At 35.9% G+C, this 20,419-nt stretch overlaps 1 protein-coding gene across 1 annotated transcript in view; it reads left to right on the forward strand.

The window, feature by feature from the left end:
* Positions 1-20,419, forward strand: part of gpc5b (glypican 5b) — a 48,505-nt gene that overhangs the window by 23,115 nt on the left and 4,971 nt on the right. The window contains exon 8 of the mRNA XM_084416615.1: positions 6,538-6,673. Coding sequence (XP_084272741.1) covers positions 6,538-6,673 — 136 coding nt within the window. The remainder of the gene's footprint in view (positions 1-6,537; positions 6,674-20,419) is intronic.

The raw sequence follows: 20,419 nt of genomic DNA on the forward strand, positions 1-20,419 counted from the left end.
CTGGGGGCTTGAAACTGCAACGGATATAGGAAGGGAATTTGTTTCCTGGATGACTCTGAATTATGCAGAAAATTCCTGCTGTAGAAACACAATCTTTTTAGAGACTTAATGAATACTGACCATGGAGAGCTCCGAATATTAAAGGGATAGTTCACCCAAAATTCTGTCATCATTTACTCACCCTCAAGTTGTTCCAAACCTGTATGAATTTCTTTATTCTGTTGAACACAAAAGAAGATATTTTGAAAAGTTTTTGGACCCCATTGACTTCCATAGTATTTTTATTCTATATGGAAGTCAATGGGGTCCATAATGACTGTTTGGTTACCAAAATTCTTTAAAATATCTTCTTTTGTGTTCAACAGAAAAAAATAACTTCATGCAAGTTTGGAACTTGAGGGTAAGTAAATGATGACAGAATTTAAATTTAGGGGTGAACAATCCCTTTAACGTTGTATCAGACATTATGTTTAAGATTTTAATGTCCTATTTTGCACTGCAGTGGATTGCGTAAGTACGTTCTCTGTAACATAGAGATGTTGGGTGATATCTATTCATGATATCTATTGGGTCACTTTTTCTCAGAGATAGATGTCCTCACTCATAGGATCCAAAAAAAATTTATTTTTTTTTTAATTTTTTTTAGCCAATCAGAAACACTTTGTTTGCTGACAGGTCTTTGGAGGGCGGAGTTTAGTAGAGAAGGGGGTGAAAACATGTGGAATACCCACTTTTCACAATCCAATCAGAAAAATGTCACAAAACAGAAGCAAAAAAGGTTGAAAATGCCGCTTCATGTCATTTTTAACCTTTATTTCTTTATCTATCTACAGTAGGAGAAGATGGAATGAAGTCAGAAACTTTAATCACTGAAGTATTTCAATGCAACCATGTCAATTTAATACCAAAATGCTCATGACTCCGCTTGGAGGGCGAGAGGTCTTTCTTTAATTGTTTCTTCTCTTATCACAAACAAAACAATTAAAATTTAATGTGCAGCTAAATTGAATAATGAACCAGGCAAGGCAAAAAAAGAAAGCACTAATAAGTATGTCGCTGTTTTATCTCAATAGAAGGGGGTGGATGCGCTGGAAAAGGACGGTCTGTTCGCCCTGTTGTTGCCATGGTGTTCGCCTGACGCGTGGCATAATTCATTATACAGCAGTTAATTAACAGTCCCCTGGGGAACGGTTTCCACAAAGTCACTATGCAATTTGATTGTGTTGCGTTCCTCCATCAGGGAGAAACATAATGGAAAGTGAATTAAAAATGTGCTTGAATGTTGTACAATATAATGAAATCTGACATATTCATTGTTCAACTTTATACTAATAAGTTATATTTTCCAAATAAAACTAAGGATTTTTTTATCCTAACCAATCATAACAACAAACTTTATTTGTTTGTTTGTATACCATATGGATTTTGGGCCTAGTTTTTTAAATGGTTAAATATTATATATTTTTATTTTTATTTTATAAAATATAAAATAATATTTAAATAACATTTATTATTAACAATATTTAATAATATTTTAAATGAATTACATTATTAGTTCATATTTATATATAGCCTATATTATATATATATATATATATATATATATATATATATGAACTAATAATGTAATTCATTTAAAATGTATGATTATTTAAATATTATTTTGTATTTTATTAAATAATAAAAAAATATATATAATATATATATATAATTTATATGATATATATATATATATATATATTTGTATATATATGTATATATTTTGTTTTCTTGTTGTATATACAGTATATTAGTGCTGTCAAATCGATTATCACAATTAATCGCATCTAACATAAAAACATGTATTATATACATATATATAATATATATAATACAAACTTTTATACAAAATTTTATGTTAGGCGCGATTAATCGCAAGTAATCTATTTGACAGTGCTAATATAATGAAATTAAATTAAATTATAAATATAATTTTTTTTACATAATTTGTTGCAGAGCCTAAACTTGTAGCATTTAAACTGATTAATTTTGACTGTTAGTGTTTTATTTTTTTATTTACTAGAAAAAATAGTAGAGCATTTTAATGTTTGCCATTTCAGCTATAATATAAAAATCATTATCGGTTTCAGCAAGAAGATTTTTTTTGGGGGGGGGGGGGGTCGCTTATTTTCTGCTTTTGTCAAATCACTTGGTAGCCACACCCACAGTAAAATTTCATTGGTCCAAAATCTTTCTCTACTGAATATTAAACATCTGTTATGTTCTGATTGGCTGTGATTCTGTCCTGGGTTCTATGAAGTTGTTTTGCACTTCTCTGTTAAAAACAAATTAGAAAGTGTGACAGAATATGAAAGCAGAAACAATGGGGAGCCAGAAAATAACTGAGTTAAGATGTTGTGAATTATGCACAACTCCGATTCCCAGAGCTGTTTTTCTAAACAGTTCTGAAACGCCTCGCAACCGCACGTGTTTAATATTCTCTCGCTGTGAAAATGGAATTTGCACTTGAGTGAATCCACGTTTGGTGCAATGGAATGCTGCTGTTATGAGCCTTGACTTCTTGCCTGGAAACCTTTGTTGGAACACATGTGGCTATTTGGTCGTGATGGGTGATCTCGACTCACTTACTCGCTTCAGAGGGAGTCATTTCAGGAAAATTCCACTATTACAGCTTGTGAATTTGAGAACAGAGCTGCTGTAGTTGTTAGGGTTACCAACTGGAGCTTGGATCAGGTTGGACATTCCCTAGAAAGAACTAAAATATATAAAAATATATATATATTCATTGTTCATAAATATTTTTATTCTTTATTTTATTTTATGATTTTGTAAGCATATTGCATAGCCATGCTTGTTTTATTTGTGATAACGCAATGAAACTTGCCAAATTGTGCAGACATACATGCTGTCAATTATAATTTATGAACACAGTGAAAAACCATAGACTGTAAAAAAATATGGACGTAGTGTCCGTGACGTCACCCGTAGGTTTCTGAAGAGCATTTTTGAAGCCTAAAGTGGGCGGAGCCGGCCGTCGCCATCTTGGCCTTGCGTCACTGCCGGATGCGAACTTTCTTTTCCCAGGATGGTAGGGGAAGACTCATGAAAATTCATTAGGGAAGTCATCCCTGATTGGTCTGATGACCTACCCCTAACCCCGCCCCTAAACCTACCCGCCACTGGGGGTCTGATGACCTACCCTAACCCCGCCCCTTAACCTACCCGTCACTGGGGTTAAGACCAATCAGGGATGACTTCCCTAATGAATATTAATGAGTCTTCCCCTACCATCCTGGGAAAAAAAAGTTCGCCTCCCGGATATCAGAAAATGGGCAAAGAGGCTTGACTTAATATTACTCTGAAGAGAGTGTGTGTGACAGTGATTTATGTGCATAACGTTACATGTCAGTCACTCTTTTTTTATAGTATATGGTCCGTCAGCGCGGCATCGCTCGTCAAGTTCGTAGAGAGCTTATTCAGTCCATTTTAAATTCTGATTTTGACCGCCTCTCAAATGGGTTAAACCATAGATATATTGCCTATGATGTTCAAGTAAATGCGCTAGAAAATCCGCGCTCATTCAAGTATGTGCATTTATTGCATGGACGGAGAAAGCGCCGACACCTGCAGGGTTTCACCTGACGGTACATAAGCATATTATAATCTATCTGTTCCGTGAGAGCAGAACGAACGAGCCTTTATTGACGTTTTTAAATCTGAAAACTCCAAAAAGCAACGAAGTTGTCAGACATCCATTAGTGCATGTTCACAGAGGAAAACAACTGAAATACAGCGCTGGTTGTTCTCTCGAACGATACTCGACGACAACGACGGAATCCTAAGCCGTGGGCGAAGTAATGGGTGTATTAAATTGTATGAAATAATCCCGAAAAAAAAACACAAAACACTGCAGAGATGGCAAGTTCAGCAGCTAAAATCTGCTGAGGTGAAGTGACGCGGCTAACAGCAGACAAACGGCTAGCATTGATATCAGCGACAATCCACCTGTCACTCAAGTGGCCACACCCTTAATTATGCAGAACTTTAAATATTAATCAACTAAACGGATGAGTTCCCCTCACAGTTGTTATGAAGGGCAAAATTAGCTGTATAGACCAAAGCCACATAGAGATCCAGGGCCCTATTTTAACGATCTGAAACGCAAGTGTCAAAGCGCAAAGCGCAAGTAACTTTGGGGGCGGGTGTTGGCGCTGTTGCTATTTTCCCGGCGGGATAAATGACTTTTGCGCCAGGCGCAAATCTAAAATGGGTTGGTCTGAAGTAGCTTCTTTATTCATAGGTGTGGTTTGGGCGTAACGTGAAATAAACCAATCAGAGCGTCAGCTCACATTCCCTTTAAGAGCAGGCGCGCTTGTTCTAAAGCGGATTCCTATAATAACGGCGGATTTGCCAGGCGCGCGCCAGGAGCGGTTCACAGCCAAGGAGAGCAACACTCTCGTCAGGGACGTTGGGGATGGAGAAACCCACCCAAATTAACTTCGGTTAAAAAGGCGTATGATAATTTGGGTAAATGTGTAAGCTAGATGTATGCTTTTATAATAAATTGTCTATCTATCTATCTATCTATCTATCTATCTATCTATCTATCTATCTATCTATCGTAATAATGTATGATTTGCAAAAATGAAAACTGCTGCTTCTGTGTAGATGAGAGAGTGAATGCGCGTTGTGCACACGCTACATTGATTATGGCCAAGCATGCGCCCTTAAAATAGCATATGAATAACATGCGCAACGCGCCACTGACTTTAAACTGTTTTTTCCTGGTTAGTGGCGCAATTGTTTTCTAAACCTGCAAAATAGCATGAAGGAACGTTTGCGCCGAAACACGCCTCCTTTTTTGCGCTGAACCGCCCAGGGAGCGCAAGTTCTTTCCCTAGTTTAGCGACGTGCTTCTGTGGAGGGAAAAGCGCGCTTTGCGCGGGTGCAAAATAGGAATGATACATGCGTCAGTGTACAAAGTCAATTGCGCTGGGTGCAAGATAGGGCCCCCAGGCTGTAAACGTTTTTTTTCTGCTGTAAAGTTGGTCATTTTAACATGGGGGAGATACAGATTTGACTCACTTGTGCAGCCAGCCTCAAGCGGCCAGTCAATGAATTGCAGTTTAACTCACTTCCGTGTTGGTTTCAAGAGAGAGACGGGGAGGTTGCCGCTTGTGAAAATCCAAAAAGACCCAACAAAATATTAAAGGGGTGGTTGATCATGATTTCACTTTTCTAGCTTTAGTTAGTGTGTAATGTTGCTGTTTGAGGATAAACAACATCTGCAAAACGCTCAAAGTTCAAAGCAAAGGGAGATATTTGCTTTTAAAGAAATCACTTTTTAAGGACTACAACAAATGGCTGGTAGGGATTACACGAGCTTCCTCCCGGGTTAGTGACATCACCAACTCTAAAATGTACACAAACCCCGCCCCCGGGAACACAATTTATAGATTATCATGACAGAATATGCTAATCAATGACTAGAAGATAATTACACATCAGCTACATAAATTCGTCAACTAACCATTCAGAAATGTTGTCTACATGTTGTCACTTCTTCTTGAGTCTCTCCACCTTTGTCTGAATCCGGTTTGAACATAAAAGGCTAAAAGTTTTTGAAATTTTCAGTGTGTATCTGTGTGAGGAGGTAATCGAAGCTCCGCCCTCTGTGCCTGGAGCAGCAGCTCATTTGCATTTAAAGGGACAGACACAAAAACGGTGCCCTCAAAAAGTGACAACTTTAACATGCTATATAAAAATATCTGTGGGGTATTTTTAGCTAAAACTTCACATACACACTCTGGGGACATCAGAGACTTATTTTACATCTTGTGAAAAGGGCATTATACCACCCCTTTAATGCCTGATTATGTTGCAGTCGATGTATGCTTTTTCCTGTGAGCTTTTATTCTTGCATAGTAAAGGAAGACCTGTAGCTGTTTTTTGTCAGAAAAATACCTTAACAAAGTTTAGTGTTTTGTTCTTCCCTCAAATTTAAAATATTAAAAAATCTAAAATTCTCTCCTCGTATTATCTCTCTCTCTCTCTCTCTATATATATATATATATATACATTACCGGTCAAAAGTTGGAAAATATTTATATTTTTTATGTTTTGAAAGAAGTCTCTTGTGCTCATAAAGCATGGATTTATTTGATAAAAAATACAGAAAGAAAACTGTAATATTGTTATTAAACTGTTATTAAATAATGGTTTTCTATTTGAATATCATTTAAAATATCATTTATTTCTGTGATGCAAAGTTGAATTTTCATCAGCCATTATACTCCAGTCTTCAGTCACATGATCCTTCAGACAGAAATCGTTCCAATATGCTGATTTATTATCAATATTGCAAACAGTTGCGCTGCTTAATATTTTTTTATAACCTGTGATACTTTTTTTTCTGTGATACTTTTAGATTTTTTGATAAATAAAAAGTTAAATAATAAATAAAAAGTTGTTAAGATTGAATCTCATAAGAATATGTGTCTGATGGTCCGCTGTCCTGTGATTTACGTTTTGTCACAGGAGTTGTGGAGTGAGACGGGTTTAGGAACAGATGGTCGTGAGGATGTCGAGACCAGCGGCGGCGACATGGCAGAAGGCAGCGGCGAGTGCGATGATGAAGACGGCTGTCAAGGATCGGGCCGGGGCGACAAGACAGGTGAGTTTGCTCGTCCTCTGCATCTGCGGCTCAAAGCCAACTGTCTCTCTGCATTTACTTGATCTACTGGTCCCAGGAGAGGACGTCCTTCCCATGTTGCTAAGAAACCCAGAGCCATTTACTGTCTTGTGTTTGTTTTAGGAGGTCAGTCTCTTCTCATTATTTACAGTGCCGATCACAACAGGGCATAAATCTAAACAAAATTGGATGAGGTTTATGTTAAAAATAATTGTCAAAAATCTCAGTAATAAGAAAAATACACTTTTTTTTTTTTTTTTTTGCATCAGTCAAAACTTAAATTGAATTAGGTTTATGTTAAAAACTAACAAACAAAAACAATTTCCCTGGTGGTGAGAAAAATAAACTTGTTTTTTTATTTTTTAAGCATAAATCAAAGCAAAACTGAATTAAATTAGTTAAAAACAAACAAACATTTTCCCGGTGTGGTGAGAAAAATAAACTTTTTTAAGTTTAAGTATAAGTTTAAAACAATAACTGAAAAAAACAAACATGTTTGCCAATTAGGTCAATTTAAGAAATATTCTTTGAAAACAAGTCTTTTCTTCCGAAAGTTTGCTTCTCAAGTAAATTTATTTTGTGCGTGCATTGAGGGAAATTTGAGTTTATCTATTGGTTTCATTTTATATCATATTTTATCATTGAAAACAAATGCTTTATAACAAATTATTACGCTTAAGATGTACTTTAATGGAACAGTATTGTTCTTAGGTCTGTGCTCTACTTGGTACGCTGGATGCACTCAGGGGTTGGACTAAATAATGGATTTCACCTTATAATAGATTAATAGAATTGTGTGTAGGGAGTTATTGCACCATTTTTCAAGGAATGCCCGCTGTTCTTTTACTCTGTTGCTCAGAGTCCAGCCTCGGTGCTGCTTCTATGAGGTCATGCATCTTTGTCCATTGCTCTCGGAAACATTTCCGAATAGCATCTATGCTTTAAAAATAATCTGGCTTCGTATTTGTTGAGTCGGGTAACAAAGCACGGATTGATTTGGCTGAGACTGTGTTTTTTTGGGATATTATCCCGTGAAATCATCCTTAGTCTTTAATTAAATGTATCTCTTCAATACATGGGCCCTTTTGACTTTTAAAATATATTCCTCTGTTATGTATGAATGTTGTATTGTTCTATGTATTTATATGTTATTTATTTATTTATAAATTACTTATTTATAACTAAATAATTATTGATTGGTTGATAAATAAATAAATAATTTATTTATTTATAAACAAAATGTATTTATTTATTTATACAAATATGTATTTATAAATATATAAATAAATACAAATATTTATTAGTACTTTTGCCTTTTTTTTTATACTAATATTCCCCTGTTATGTATGAATGTTATGTATGTTATGTATTTATTATGTTATGTAAAAATATTTATTTATAAATTAAAATTACAATTTAATTAAAAAATAAAATAAAATAATAAATACAATTATTTATTTATTGATTGTATGTATGTATTTATTTATAAACACAATTATTTCTACATTTATATATATTATATATATACTAAAATAGTGTCATTTCCACCACATCTCAAATTATGTATTGTGTTTAAATCAATAAAAATAAAAAAATAAACAAAAATGAAAAGCATTTTATGTATCCTAAATACACACAAATAAATAAAATGTTCACATTTTATTGGCATAGTTTGACAAAATTACAGCTTGATTGGAAATGACACATTTATTTTTTTCTTTGTTTTAGGATTTTATTAAGCCTTTTATGTTGATTGTTTTTCTTTTGAGATTTGAGATTTATTTAAATTGTACAGTTTTATGATATCATTTTTACTCCTAAATTTGGGAAACCCTGGTTTGGATTATCATATTTTTATGATGGATTTTCATGTTTAAAATTGTAAGTCTGGGTAAATCCAAGTAAATCCATAAAGTCTATAAGTAGTAAAACTATTATTATTATTTTTTTTTTTTACCTGGATATAAAAGTTGGTTTAGTTGAAGAAAGAACAATTACTATATTGGCACCAAAACCCTTCATCTTTCGATTTCATGCCAAAATGAAGAAGTGATCCAACAAATGTCTTTCTCCTGTTACCCATGCGGACAGTTTTTCAACAAGAGCTGTCGAGAACGAATTACAATTGGTGACAAATTGACAAAAGTTACCGTTACACTTTTACCAAGGTATCCTCACTTTTAGTGAATTTTCATCTATTTTTATTTTCCCCAAACCCAATGGAATGAATTCCTTGCTTGGCCGTTTTAAATCCCTCAAATCCCTTGAGTTGATGAAAGAACGGATTGCTGAATGACAGCCCGTCTCATCCGGGGTCATGGAGGTATAGTTTCCCCTACAGCGACCACAGAGCTGGTCATAATCAATCAATTATTCATTTTGCAGGAAACGGTTCATTAACGGAGACCAGAGCGTTATGATACCCACCGCTCTGTCTCTCTCGTCTTTCTCTTCATGCTTGGTGTCTCTGCCCAATGATGCTGAGATAAGCACACAGACAAGGCTTGCAATTTGCATTGTTTGTTCTCTTCGCGCGTACCTCGTCGTAATTGACCGTGACTATGACACACACAAATAAGCATTGCTGCAGTTCGGCTCGGCCTCGGATGGATGGAGACCAAACTCGAGGTCGGTTTTCTGGTGTGCTTCCGAACATGTAAAAGGAATGGTGTTCTTTTTTTTTTTTGCATGCACCTCCTCTGAGGTCCATAAAATTACTCATTGATCGTTTCCTGCTGAACCTCAAAGATTCAGATCTGAGACGTTTGCAGTCACTGTCTGCATCAATAATGCTAATAAGGCCTGTTTTCTTGAGCCGTTTGCCTGGATACACACACAATTATTGTTTTTGGAGTCGAGGTGGACTTTCTCTTTGAATCTGTGGCGCTTTAGATGGTCATTTTCTTATAAAAGTTTAGGCAAAAATCAGTATGATAATGTTTAAAATGGTTTTAGATGGAGCATAGCATGTAACACTATAGGACACACCACAATGCCATGGCTTCAAATGCCCTTTTGCTACAAGTTTATCTGTTTTCTTGTTTATTTATTCCACTTTTGTCCCAGCTTTGTCCTTTTTTGTCCGTCATTAGACCCCTGACTCTGCAGCGCGCGTGGGGAATGTGGTATTTAAAATGTAATTCTATCCAGCTGTTTATGGAACCAGAGTCTGATAAGCACTTGCTGAGGCTGTAACCTCCAGCCAAATGAATGAAATGAAATCTCGCAACACCACCAGTGTGTGTGTATGTGTGTGTGTGTGTGTGTGTGTGTGTGTGTGTGTGTGTGTGTGTGTGTTTACTGTTTGTGTCCCCACATCTGCAGTGTGTGAGTTCACCGTTTGGACTACCTGATAGCCAGAATGTAAAAAACAGGGCCACTAAAACTCTCAGTTCTGAGGAAGCTACTTTGAAACTCAAGCTACAAAGTATTTATTTGTTTGTTTGTTCTTGCGCCTTAAACAGTGGTGCTCGGAGTGCCCACATATATTATGTGACATGCCATACTAAATTTACTAATATATATATATATATATATATATATATATTTATAGACCACATTATTACTTTGGCAATGCAGGATCACTTGTGTAGGGTTAAAATTTTAGGACAATACCCGAAAGGTTGTAGGCTTGCGTCTTGCCAGGGTGATCCATGAAATTTCATCATCGCGCCCTTGAGCAACACACAACCCTAGGTTTCTCCAGTGGGACTGTCCTTGTAATAAGTCTACTGTATGTTGCTTAACAGGCCGAGTCGTGTGGCAATAAAAGAGTCAAAGCCAAAATGAAGGACTCTGATTGTTCTGGCCACTAGACCGTCCTCCATTCTCCCCAGCTTTCCTTTGATTAATTAAGTGACATCTACACCGTCGCTATTGAATCACTGTTGTTGAGAGTGAGCGAAGGCTCATTATTCAATCTGCCAACTCAAGAGCTCCGTGAAGAAGATCACTCCAGCTTAATATATCCATTAATGCTGTTAATGTGCAAGGATAAATTACAAAAGAGAGTGTGTGTTTGCTTTCTGCGGCCGTCTGGGTTAGAGTTGCATTTAAGCGGGTGTGTGTTGGGTCTGCTGCCACAATCATCTCTTGGGAATCGTGGCTTGGATAATGAAGGACTCATTACTGATTCAAGAAGGACTGCGCGAGATACCTTTACACCCCCAACCTCAAGCCTCTAGTGAAGGTCAAACAATACCAGAGGGTGTGTGTATGTGTGTGTGTGTGACCCGAATTTGTCTTTTATGCAAATGATCTTCACTTTTAGCACAACACCGTGTAATTCTTATTTTAATTACATAATATGAGTGAAAAAGAGGTTTGAGTTGAAAAAAATGAGGATGGGATTTAATTTGATCTATTAGGAATTGATTGGGTCATGAAAAGTCAATGTTAAATGCCACAATTGGCATTACAAGTACGATATTCATGATATCAGGTGAATCACTTAATCATTTCAGAATGTAATTTTAGGCGAAGGATAGTTTTTATTTAATTATTTATCAAACAGTGCCCTCAGGTAGTAGTATTTTTAGATAAATATTATCTATTGTATATTTTATCATTTCCCTATTATATATATATGTGTGTGTGTTGTAATTGAAAGCAACCCTTGTTGTCTCAAGCTCACCTGATGCAACTAATCAAGGGCTTCATTAGTTGCACCAGGTGTGCTTGAGCTATAACACATGAAATATCTGAACTGGCTAGGTTTGTTGTGTCATGTTTGACTGCATGTTAGAGATATGGCTAAGTAAAAAAAAATGGTCCAAAAAGTTAAGGGAATGTATCATCGCCCTTCACAAACAAGGAACAGAATACAAAAAGATAGCGAAGGCACTATGTTCCTAGAGACACCGTTGGAAGCATAGTTCGCAAGCTCAAAGTTCAAGGAACAGTGGTTACACTACCTGGACGGGGCTGAAAAAGGAAACTATCAATGGCTATAACCAGATTTCTAAGAAGGCAGGTTGAGAAAAAAGGTTTGCAAAGTGATTGCAAAAGACCTGCAGCAAGACTTGGTGGCAACAGGCACTAAGGTTTCAGCTTGCACAGTAAGGCGTGTACTAAACGCATGTGGTTTCCATGCCAAAACTCCAAGACGTACACCACTACTGACCCAAAAGCACAAGAAAAGTGCTCAAAATCATATAAATAAGCCACAGAAGTTTTGGGATTTTGTTCTGTGGAACGATAAAACAAAACTGGAACTTTTCGGCCCTATGGATCAGCAGTATGTCTGGAGGAAGAAGAATGAAGCGTATGCTGAAAAGAACACTCTGTCTACACTTAATCATAGTGGGGCTCGGTGATGCTCTGGGGCTGCTTTGCATCCTGTGGCACTGGAAACCTGCAGCGTGTAGAAGCCAAGATGGATTCATTGAAGAATCAGGAAATCCTAGGAGAAAACGTCATGCCGTCAGTGAGGAAGCTGAAGCTTGTCCTCCATGTCCTGATTATATTGTCTGCTATATTTGCTTCTCATTTATTAAATCTATGCAATTGGTTGATGAAACATCGATTAAAATTAAGATACAATTTATCCAAAACTAAATTCACTTTAAAGAAAGGTTTTATACAAAACAAAACTTAAGGAAGTGGTCAAAATCATGTCTGACCCACTCCATATGTCTTCTGATATATTGCGCATCTAATGATCCTATCTTACTCTTGCCCAGGGCTGTACCCACCATTGAGGGTTCCGAGGTCATGACCTCGGTAATTTTTCGAAGTGCATATAATGAAAACCCTGACTGGGCGAGAGGAGGAGCTGGGGATGGAGGAGGGTAATTAGCTCCTGAGAAACGCGATAGCTGCTGATAACACTGAAGGAGCTTATATATGTATACGGTGATAGGCATCGTATTCCTATAGGTAGATGTGGATCAGCTGATGCGAGCTTGACTAACGTGACCTGCCAGAACTAACGCTACGCTTGATTGTTAACTCTACTTTGGTGCTGCAATGATATTGCATATCGCCACGATAACCGATTTCATCTGAGCTGCTTTAGGGGCCAGGTTCACATGTTTGTGCTCTCACGTTGGTTATTTTAAATGTATATGCTCGAAAAGTGCGGCCAAATAGAGAGCGACGCCGTCACAACGCTCGCTTGTTTTCCCAGGCAAGGTGAAAAAAATCTGATCAAAGTAGGCTTTAGGGCTTTATGTTCACAGAAGGTGTGAGCCCAGCGCGAATTCCAGCGCAATGCTTCATGACACGCTTTCAGTTAACGGTTATATAGTGCGAGTCTGGCCTTCGAGATGCAAGTAGCTAAACCAAACAACTGTTTACGATAAAAGTATTAAATGAGTAACAGAAACAATCAGTTTGCAAAGACTGTATCAATCAAAGCTCAGCTTTGGGAAGATAAGATATACAGGTGGCTAAAGATTAGTAGACTGCGAGAAGAAGAAAGAGAGAATGTGATGGAGATGAGAGAGTAAGAGCAGTTAGGCTATTGCATTCTGTGCCCATGAGATTAACATTATTACAATGTATTCCTATTTAACACATATAAATGTTCTTTGCTACTTTCAGTGGAAAATATAAGCTCAATTTAACAACACAAGCACCTATTAATTATAATGCCATAATAGTAGTATTGTAAAAATATTAATATTTGTATATGGTCCTCGAATATGTTATATTTCACCAGTATCAGCATTGGGAGTGTCTGCGCAACTTGCATCATTAAGCCAGTAGGTGGCGACAAGTGACTGTCTTCATGAGTGAACAATTTAACCATTAAATGAACAGATTAGTCCAAAAACAAGTTGCTGAAACCAATCTTTGATGCTCATATAAATTACTCAGTTGCCTCTAGACACAGAAGTATTGCATTGGCATTTGATTGAAAAGTAACAATAAGCATAAACATTCTGCATTTCCATTTTGTAGTGTGAATCAGTCATTGCAGCATTTAAACGGATTCTCATATTTAAGAATCTGTTATCTCCTTGACAAATAATTTATGCCACTGTTTTTTTTATTATTTTTTTTACCTTCAAACACCTTGAAATGCACATTTGTAGATGAGGAAAATAAAACAATTCTCGAACCCCCATGAACCCCCATAGCATGATCACTATAGCAAGGACCTCGGTATCTATAAAATCCTGCGTAAGTCCCTGCTCATGCTATGAGCATTTTAATGCTCATAAAATTCAAAAATAACATTATATTATTTCTTTATAATGGCTAGGTTAAAAACAGATATTATATTATGTATAGTTTGTGATATTAGCTCACTTTTCGGCAAAAACTCCGTTAACTTTTATTAAAGGTATTGTGGAGGATTTTCCCGAATTTTAGAAAAGATCCGCCCTCTCCACTTTTTGAAAAAATGCACATGCGCAACACTCTACCTGCTCCCGAGAGGGAACGCCTATTAAACGTGTGCACGAGAGAGCATGCACAAGCCTAGTTCTCCTCGTGCACGCTCTGTTTACAAGTTGCTGCGTGACTTGTGCCAGGGCTAGCATCGCTAATCATAGCTTACATTAACTTTTACTAGCAGTGATTTTAAATGGATTTCTCCAAATAGCATGCCAAACTTTACCTGTCGAGTAGAAACTTCACGACTGAGGCATCAGTGGGAAGCCCAACCTGTGCTTTTAGCGCACTCCAGCTTGTGAAATATTCTCCCAAAAACACTGGTCTTGTTTCTTTCTTCAGAGGCCTTTCTCTTCTTGTCATACAATTCGTAGACACTTTTTCTCTTGCGACCCTCAGACATTTTGAAAAAACCCGGTGAGAACGGCGAGCTTCAATGAATGGCTGAAACCGTAGCTCACCACACATATACACCTGAAAGTGCGCATGCGCAGAAAGCGAAAACTACCTAGGGACGAGCACGTACGACGCCCTTACGTAAACATATCACCAGAATGATTGACAACTAGGAGGACCAATAGTCTTGATGATCCACCCGGAAAAAGAAAATCCTCCGCTATACCTTTAATAAAAACTTGTGTTAAAGTTATGCGAATGGTTAATTATTTGTATGACTACATCACAAAGAGTCAAGTCCTGTAAAAGCATTAGATTGAAAACATTGAAATTTCATAAAGTGTATAAATAATAGAAACAGTTCAAAATGGCCTTTCTTTAAATGCAAATGTTCTTTGAGTATTTCATTTGTGAAGGTAAAGCATGTACTCACTATACTCCTAATTACAAGAAAAAGAAAAAAGTGCTCTTAAACTGGGTGTGTGATAGGCTGTGGAATGGGGTTTGGCCGAGGAGAAATGTTCAGTCAAGAGATTTATTTATTTTTTGCTTTAACCCCTGACAACACCTGCCTACAATACATACACGGTCCTGGATGAATTGCTTAGAAAAAAAAAAAACATTTTAAAAATCACGACTGTTGTTTGTTTGGCACATACTGGCGGTTGCACTCATGTTACTGCATTGGCTCTCATGCGTGTCTGTGTTCGTAATTATCAGATTATTTTCCCAGCATCAGACATTGGAGCGGACATGCTCTGACAGCTTTGGTAAACTTTGATTAAGGTGACCTCATCTCTTGCAAATGTGCCGTTGTCTGTTTTTCAGCACCTGCTTCTTTCTCCTTTTCTCAGTAAATATGTTTTTATATGTTACAATAACAAACCGGATTTTTTGCAAGTAGATGTCAGTGTAGCTAATGCTAACATAATTTCAGATCCTCTGGCTTTCCTCCCCCTTCCCCCAGCAACACAGACGGCGAAGAGGGGAGGAAGATTAGATTGACTCCCAAAGGTAAAACCAGATTCATCCTCCAGCTGTAGAAGATATTGCAGATATTGTGTCTAATAGAGTAAGTTTGCTTACCTTTAGCCATGCTCTTAATACAAATGTCTTTCCTTTGACCTGGTTGGTCATATTAATGATCAAAGAGTGTTAGATCAGGCTTGTGTTTTTATTTGTTAGCGGTGCTAAGCTTAGTTTCCCGCCTAATAGTTTAAGGCGGAAAACTACATTAGCGCATTAGCTGCATGGATCTGCCTGAAAAAATGTATAATACCTTTGCCATAAGATTTTATTCTGGATTTGAAATATATTATTTGAACGTAATCTTGACCAACAGTTTTGTAGATTGTTGTATTTCCCCATTCAGGTACTTGCATGATTGTAAATAACAACTCTGAGGCGTTTTCAAGATGGTCGCCAAGCTAACTTGCCTTAAAAGGCAAGTGCCTTAAAACTACTCAAATGTATTCACGTATTAACCATATTATCATTTTTTTACTGAAGCTCTGAACTCTCTTCGGTATGTGAACATAATTTTATATTCTCTGAAAGCAGAATTTCTAACGTCTCCCTACAGAAGCTAAGTGTGCATTTGGCATTGCTGGTAAGGGATCACATTTCTGCACCTGCTTTTCACACCTTTAGTTTAAGAAAAACTAAACTAAATGAATGAAAGAGATGCTTTGTCTTTGTTCTCATACACATCACTAGTATTAGAGACTGCCAAGTACAGCACATAATTACACTCAGTTTGTGGGTGGACAAGTTAACAATAGTGCCCTGTCTGCTTTTAGACGTTATGTCTATCATGGAAAATTCATTATTAAACCGCTGAATGCACATATTTAATGAAAGTCTAATTCAATGTTTAGTCAGTATTTAATGTAAAAATTGACTTTCAAAATACTCGTTTTTGGTTATTAGTAGAGATGCACTGCTACTGAATTTCTCCGCCGAAACAGATAGCGATTATTCAGAATGATATCGGCCGATACCGATAGTTTGATTTTATTTCTCTTAAGGAAAAAATCATCTCTGCCAAATAATGCTGCAAACTATACAGGGAACCCTCTTATTTTGTACACTGTAATGGAGGTTAAAATTAACACAGCTGTTATATTCAACTGCTATTTATTTCCAGATATAATATTTACACTCAGATAAAAGATGAAATGTTTGTATTCAACTCTGCTGCACATAAGGAATTTTTCTTAAACACTTCAATTAAAAAATGTATTCAAACACATAGAATTAACAGTAAATAAGCTCTTCTCTAGTGTTTTTTATAGTTAACCAACGAACGTATAATTACAATGTTACTAATTTATTATTACACTGTAACAAACACTTAAACAATTACACTGTAACAAATGTATCATTCCACTGTAAGAAACATATTACATTGTAAAAATGTATAATTAGACTGCAACAAATGTATAATTACAATGTAACAAATACTTAATTACTTTGTAACAAACGTATTATTACACTAATATATGTATATAATTAAACAGTAACAATCATGTAATTAGACTGTAACAAAAATATAATTACATGTAACAAACATATAATTACAATGTAACAAATGTATTATTACATGGTAAAAAAAACGTATAATTACAATATAACAAATGTATTACACAGTTACTACTGTATAATTACACTGTAATGATCATTTAATTACATTATAACAAACCTACTATTACACGCTAACAAATGTATTACACTAACAAACGTTTAATTACAACATAACAAATGTATAATTACACTGTAACAAACGTATTACACTATAACAAATGCATTTTTACTAGGGGTGTAACGATTCATCAACTACATCGATGTATCGATTTATATTCCTACGATCCAACTGGATCGATCTGTGCTCGGCAAGTTGGCCTTCCGGACGACATATATCGATCTAATATCGTTTTAAAAGGTAATGAATCGATTGTATCGATACTAGGAAATAGCGCATTGGATTTAAGCACGTTAGACTTTATATGGATGTTTTTTCTTTGCACTTTTAATGATAAAGGCGTTAAACGTTACTCGATTCAGTCTGCCTATCTGTGTCGTCGTCGCCATGCGTGACGCGCCAACAGCAGCGCAAAGACAACAAGCAGCGCAAAGTCTCTCGCCTCAGAAAAACGGACTGTCCTGTCCTCTCAGCCGCTTTACTGCAGTAGCGCGCACTCTTCTATTGCACGCGCAAATGCGCCGGAGCGCGCTGTATCACTTCACTAAAGCGCAAAAGAAATACGAGCATGCAACGTCGTAAATTAGTAAGTTAAGAAATAAAAGTAAAATACCAATAAATTACGTTATTGGTACGTCATGTGTGTTGCTATTTATCAGGAGCAGTTTCCATGTTTCTTTACCAGTTCTTCTAAGTATTGTGTATCACCATGGTAGCCTAATTGTTGTTTGTTTCCATAACAAAATGCCACTTACTGGTTTTGTATATTTTTATATGACTGTGGTGGCTCATACCAAGATTGTATTAACAAAAACTAGTTTGGGACTGCTATTTATTAGCTTAACCTCGCAGTGCCTACTGTCTATCAGTATTTGTCATATTCTTAAAAAAAAATTGTTAAGTAAAGGGGGACAGAACTTGTGTGTCAACAATTTTTGTGTAAACAAATGTATTATAATAGGCTTATAATTCCTAAAAAGGTGGGTCGCGGCTTGATGACCATGCTGAAATGTGGGTCCCATGGCCAAACTATTCAAAACATCATTCTATGTTGTGATAATCGTAATTAATAATCACAATTACAATTTCAAGGGAATAATCAACAATTAGCCTATCATTTTTGTCATAATCGTTCAGTCCTACTTATTAAAATAAAATGTGAATGCATTTTATATTAATTGTTGTTTACTTGTTTGTTTATATCTATAATTAATTGATACCTGATTCCCTTACAAGAATTTTTGGCTAAAAAGTTACTGAATCGATTTCAAGTCACTGAATCGTTTCGGATCGGATCGTTCTAAATGAACCAATATCGTCCTTGAATCGTATCGACAACCATGAATCGCGAATCGAATCGAATCGTTGTTAAAACGAATCGTTACACCCCTAATTTTTACACTATAGTAACAAACATAATTACACTGTAACAAACGCATATTTACACTGTAACAAACATAATTACACTGTAGTAACAAATGTATATATACACTAACAAACGTATGATTACACTTAATAAACTGTAACAGGTGTATAATTGTTAGGGGTAGTTTACTTCAGTATCTTCACACAAGGATTGAAGAAGAGGCACAATTAAGTTTTCAGAAACAATAAATGGGCTATATTATAGATAGATAAATACACTTCAAAATGTTGGGATCAGTCAGTTTTAGCAAACATATTAAACAGCACAACTGATAATAATAAATGTTTCTTATCAGCATATTAGAAAGATTTCTGAAGGATCATGTGACATTGAAGACACGAAGTAATGATGCTAACAATTCAGCTTTGCATCACAGGAATAAATGCAATATATAGTAAAATAGTAAACTATTATTTTACATAACATTAGTTTACAAATTTTTCCACAATAATGTTGTTGTCACAGAGCCAGATTTATTTTTATTTATTTTTCATTTTCAAGATGTCTTAACATCAAACATAATGACAAAAAAAATGTGATTAAAATTTCTGATATTGCTTTTTGATCATTCATCACACTAAAAATGGAAGGTAAAGTCCAACCCATACAGAAATATGCAGGAGTTTATATACTGTAGGAATAGAATGAGTAGTATGTCAGAATATATTATAAACATTCTCAGTTAAGGCGAGACACGGCAGGCATAAACATCGTTGTTGTTTTTTACTGGTCAATTTTGAGATTTTTGGATATTGGTCTTCAATAACATGTCTTCTTTCAGACTTGTGGTGAAAAAAAGTCAGAAATACACATTTAGGTCTTTATTTTACTACACTTTGTCTGTTTGCGTCTGTAGATTTCTCATAAATTCAACAAAAGTTGGCGTTCTTAAAGGAGAACTCCGGTCAATTTTAACATTGAGCTCATTTTTTTGTACATTTGGAGTGATGTCAGTACAGAGAACAACGACAAAAATCGGTGTTGCCTACACCGTGTTATCCTCGTTTTAAAATTTGCACCCTGTTGACTTCAATGGGGCAAGTTTTAAACCTGCTTTTAGCCTCTTAACATCCTTGATGTGTCATTACAAGTGCACAGGTCATGTGAGTGATTCCTTCCGAGTGAACGCGGGTGAATCTGACTGCAGTAGATGTGAAAGAAATATATAAAAAATGATGTTTATTCAGCCAGCGCACATACCTGTATTTACATCCTGTTTTCAGTCGAAGTCCACAGTAGTCGATTGTCGAGTTCACGCGCATAGGTTTAGTACCTATGATCACACGTGTGAACTCGACAATCGACTACTGTGGACTTTCGACCGAAAACAGGATGTAAATACAGGTATGTGCCCGTTTTCTCAAAATGACTTTTCTCTCATACTCCAAGTCCGAAATCTCCACTTCAGTTCACCTATATACACCAGTCTTCTATATATATAGTTATATTATAAAGACATTTACAGAGGGATTTGTAAATATATTATTCCTAGCCTGATTTATATAACATTTTATTCTAAAAAAACATGGCGAAAATCTTTTTTTAAGGCTATTGACAGTATTTTCTGATTTACAGGATAACAAAAGTAGATATCCATAAATCCCTCTGTAATTTTTTTCCCACCTAATATGTGAACACAATGAAAAAATCATTTTTAACCTGGCTTTATCCAATACTTAAATATATGCAAATGAGTGCATATTTAATTAGATATTGCCATATTCAACCATTAAATTACAGAAAACTTGTAATACATTTTTTTTCTCATCTTAATGTAGGTAATCAACTGGGAAAGTTTCATGGTGATATCTGCTAGTTAAAAAATTTACCCTATTCACCTGTAATGTCTCGCCTTAAAAAGGAGCAT

Source organism: Rutilus rutilus, assembly GCF_951802725.1.
Source record: "Rutilus rutilus genome assembly, chromosome: 8".
NCBI classification, from domain to species: domain Eukaryota; kingdom Metazoa; phylum Chordata; class Actinopteri; order Cypriniformes; family Leuciscidae; genus Rutilus; species Rutilus rutilus.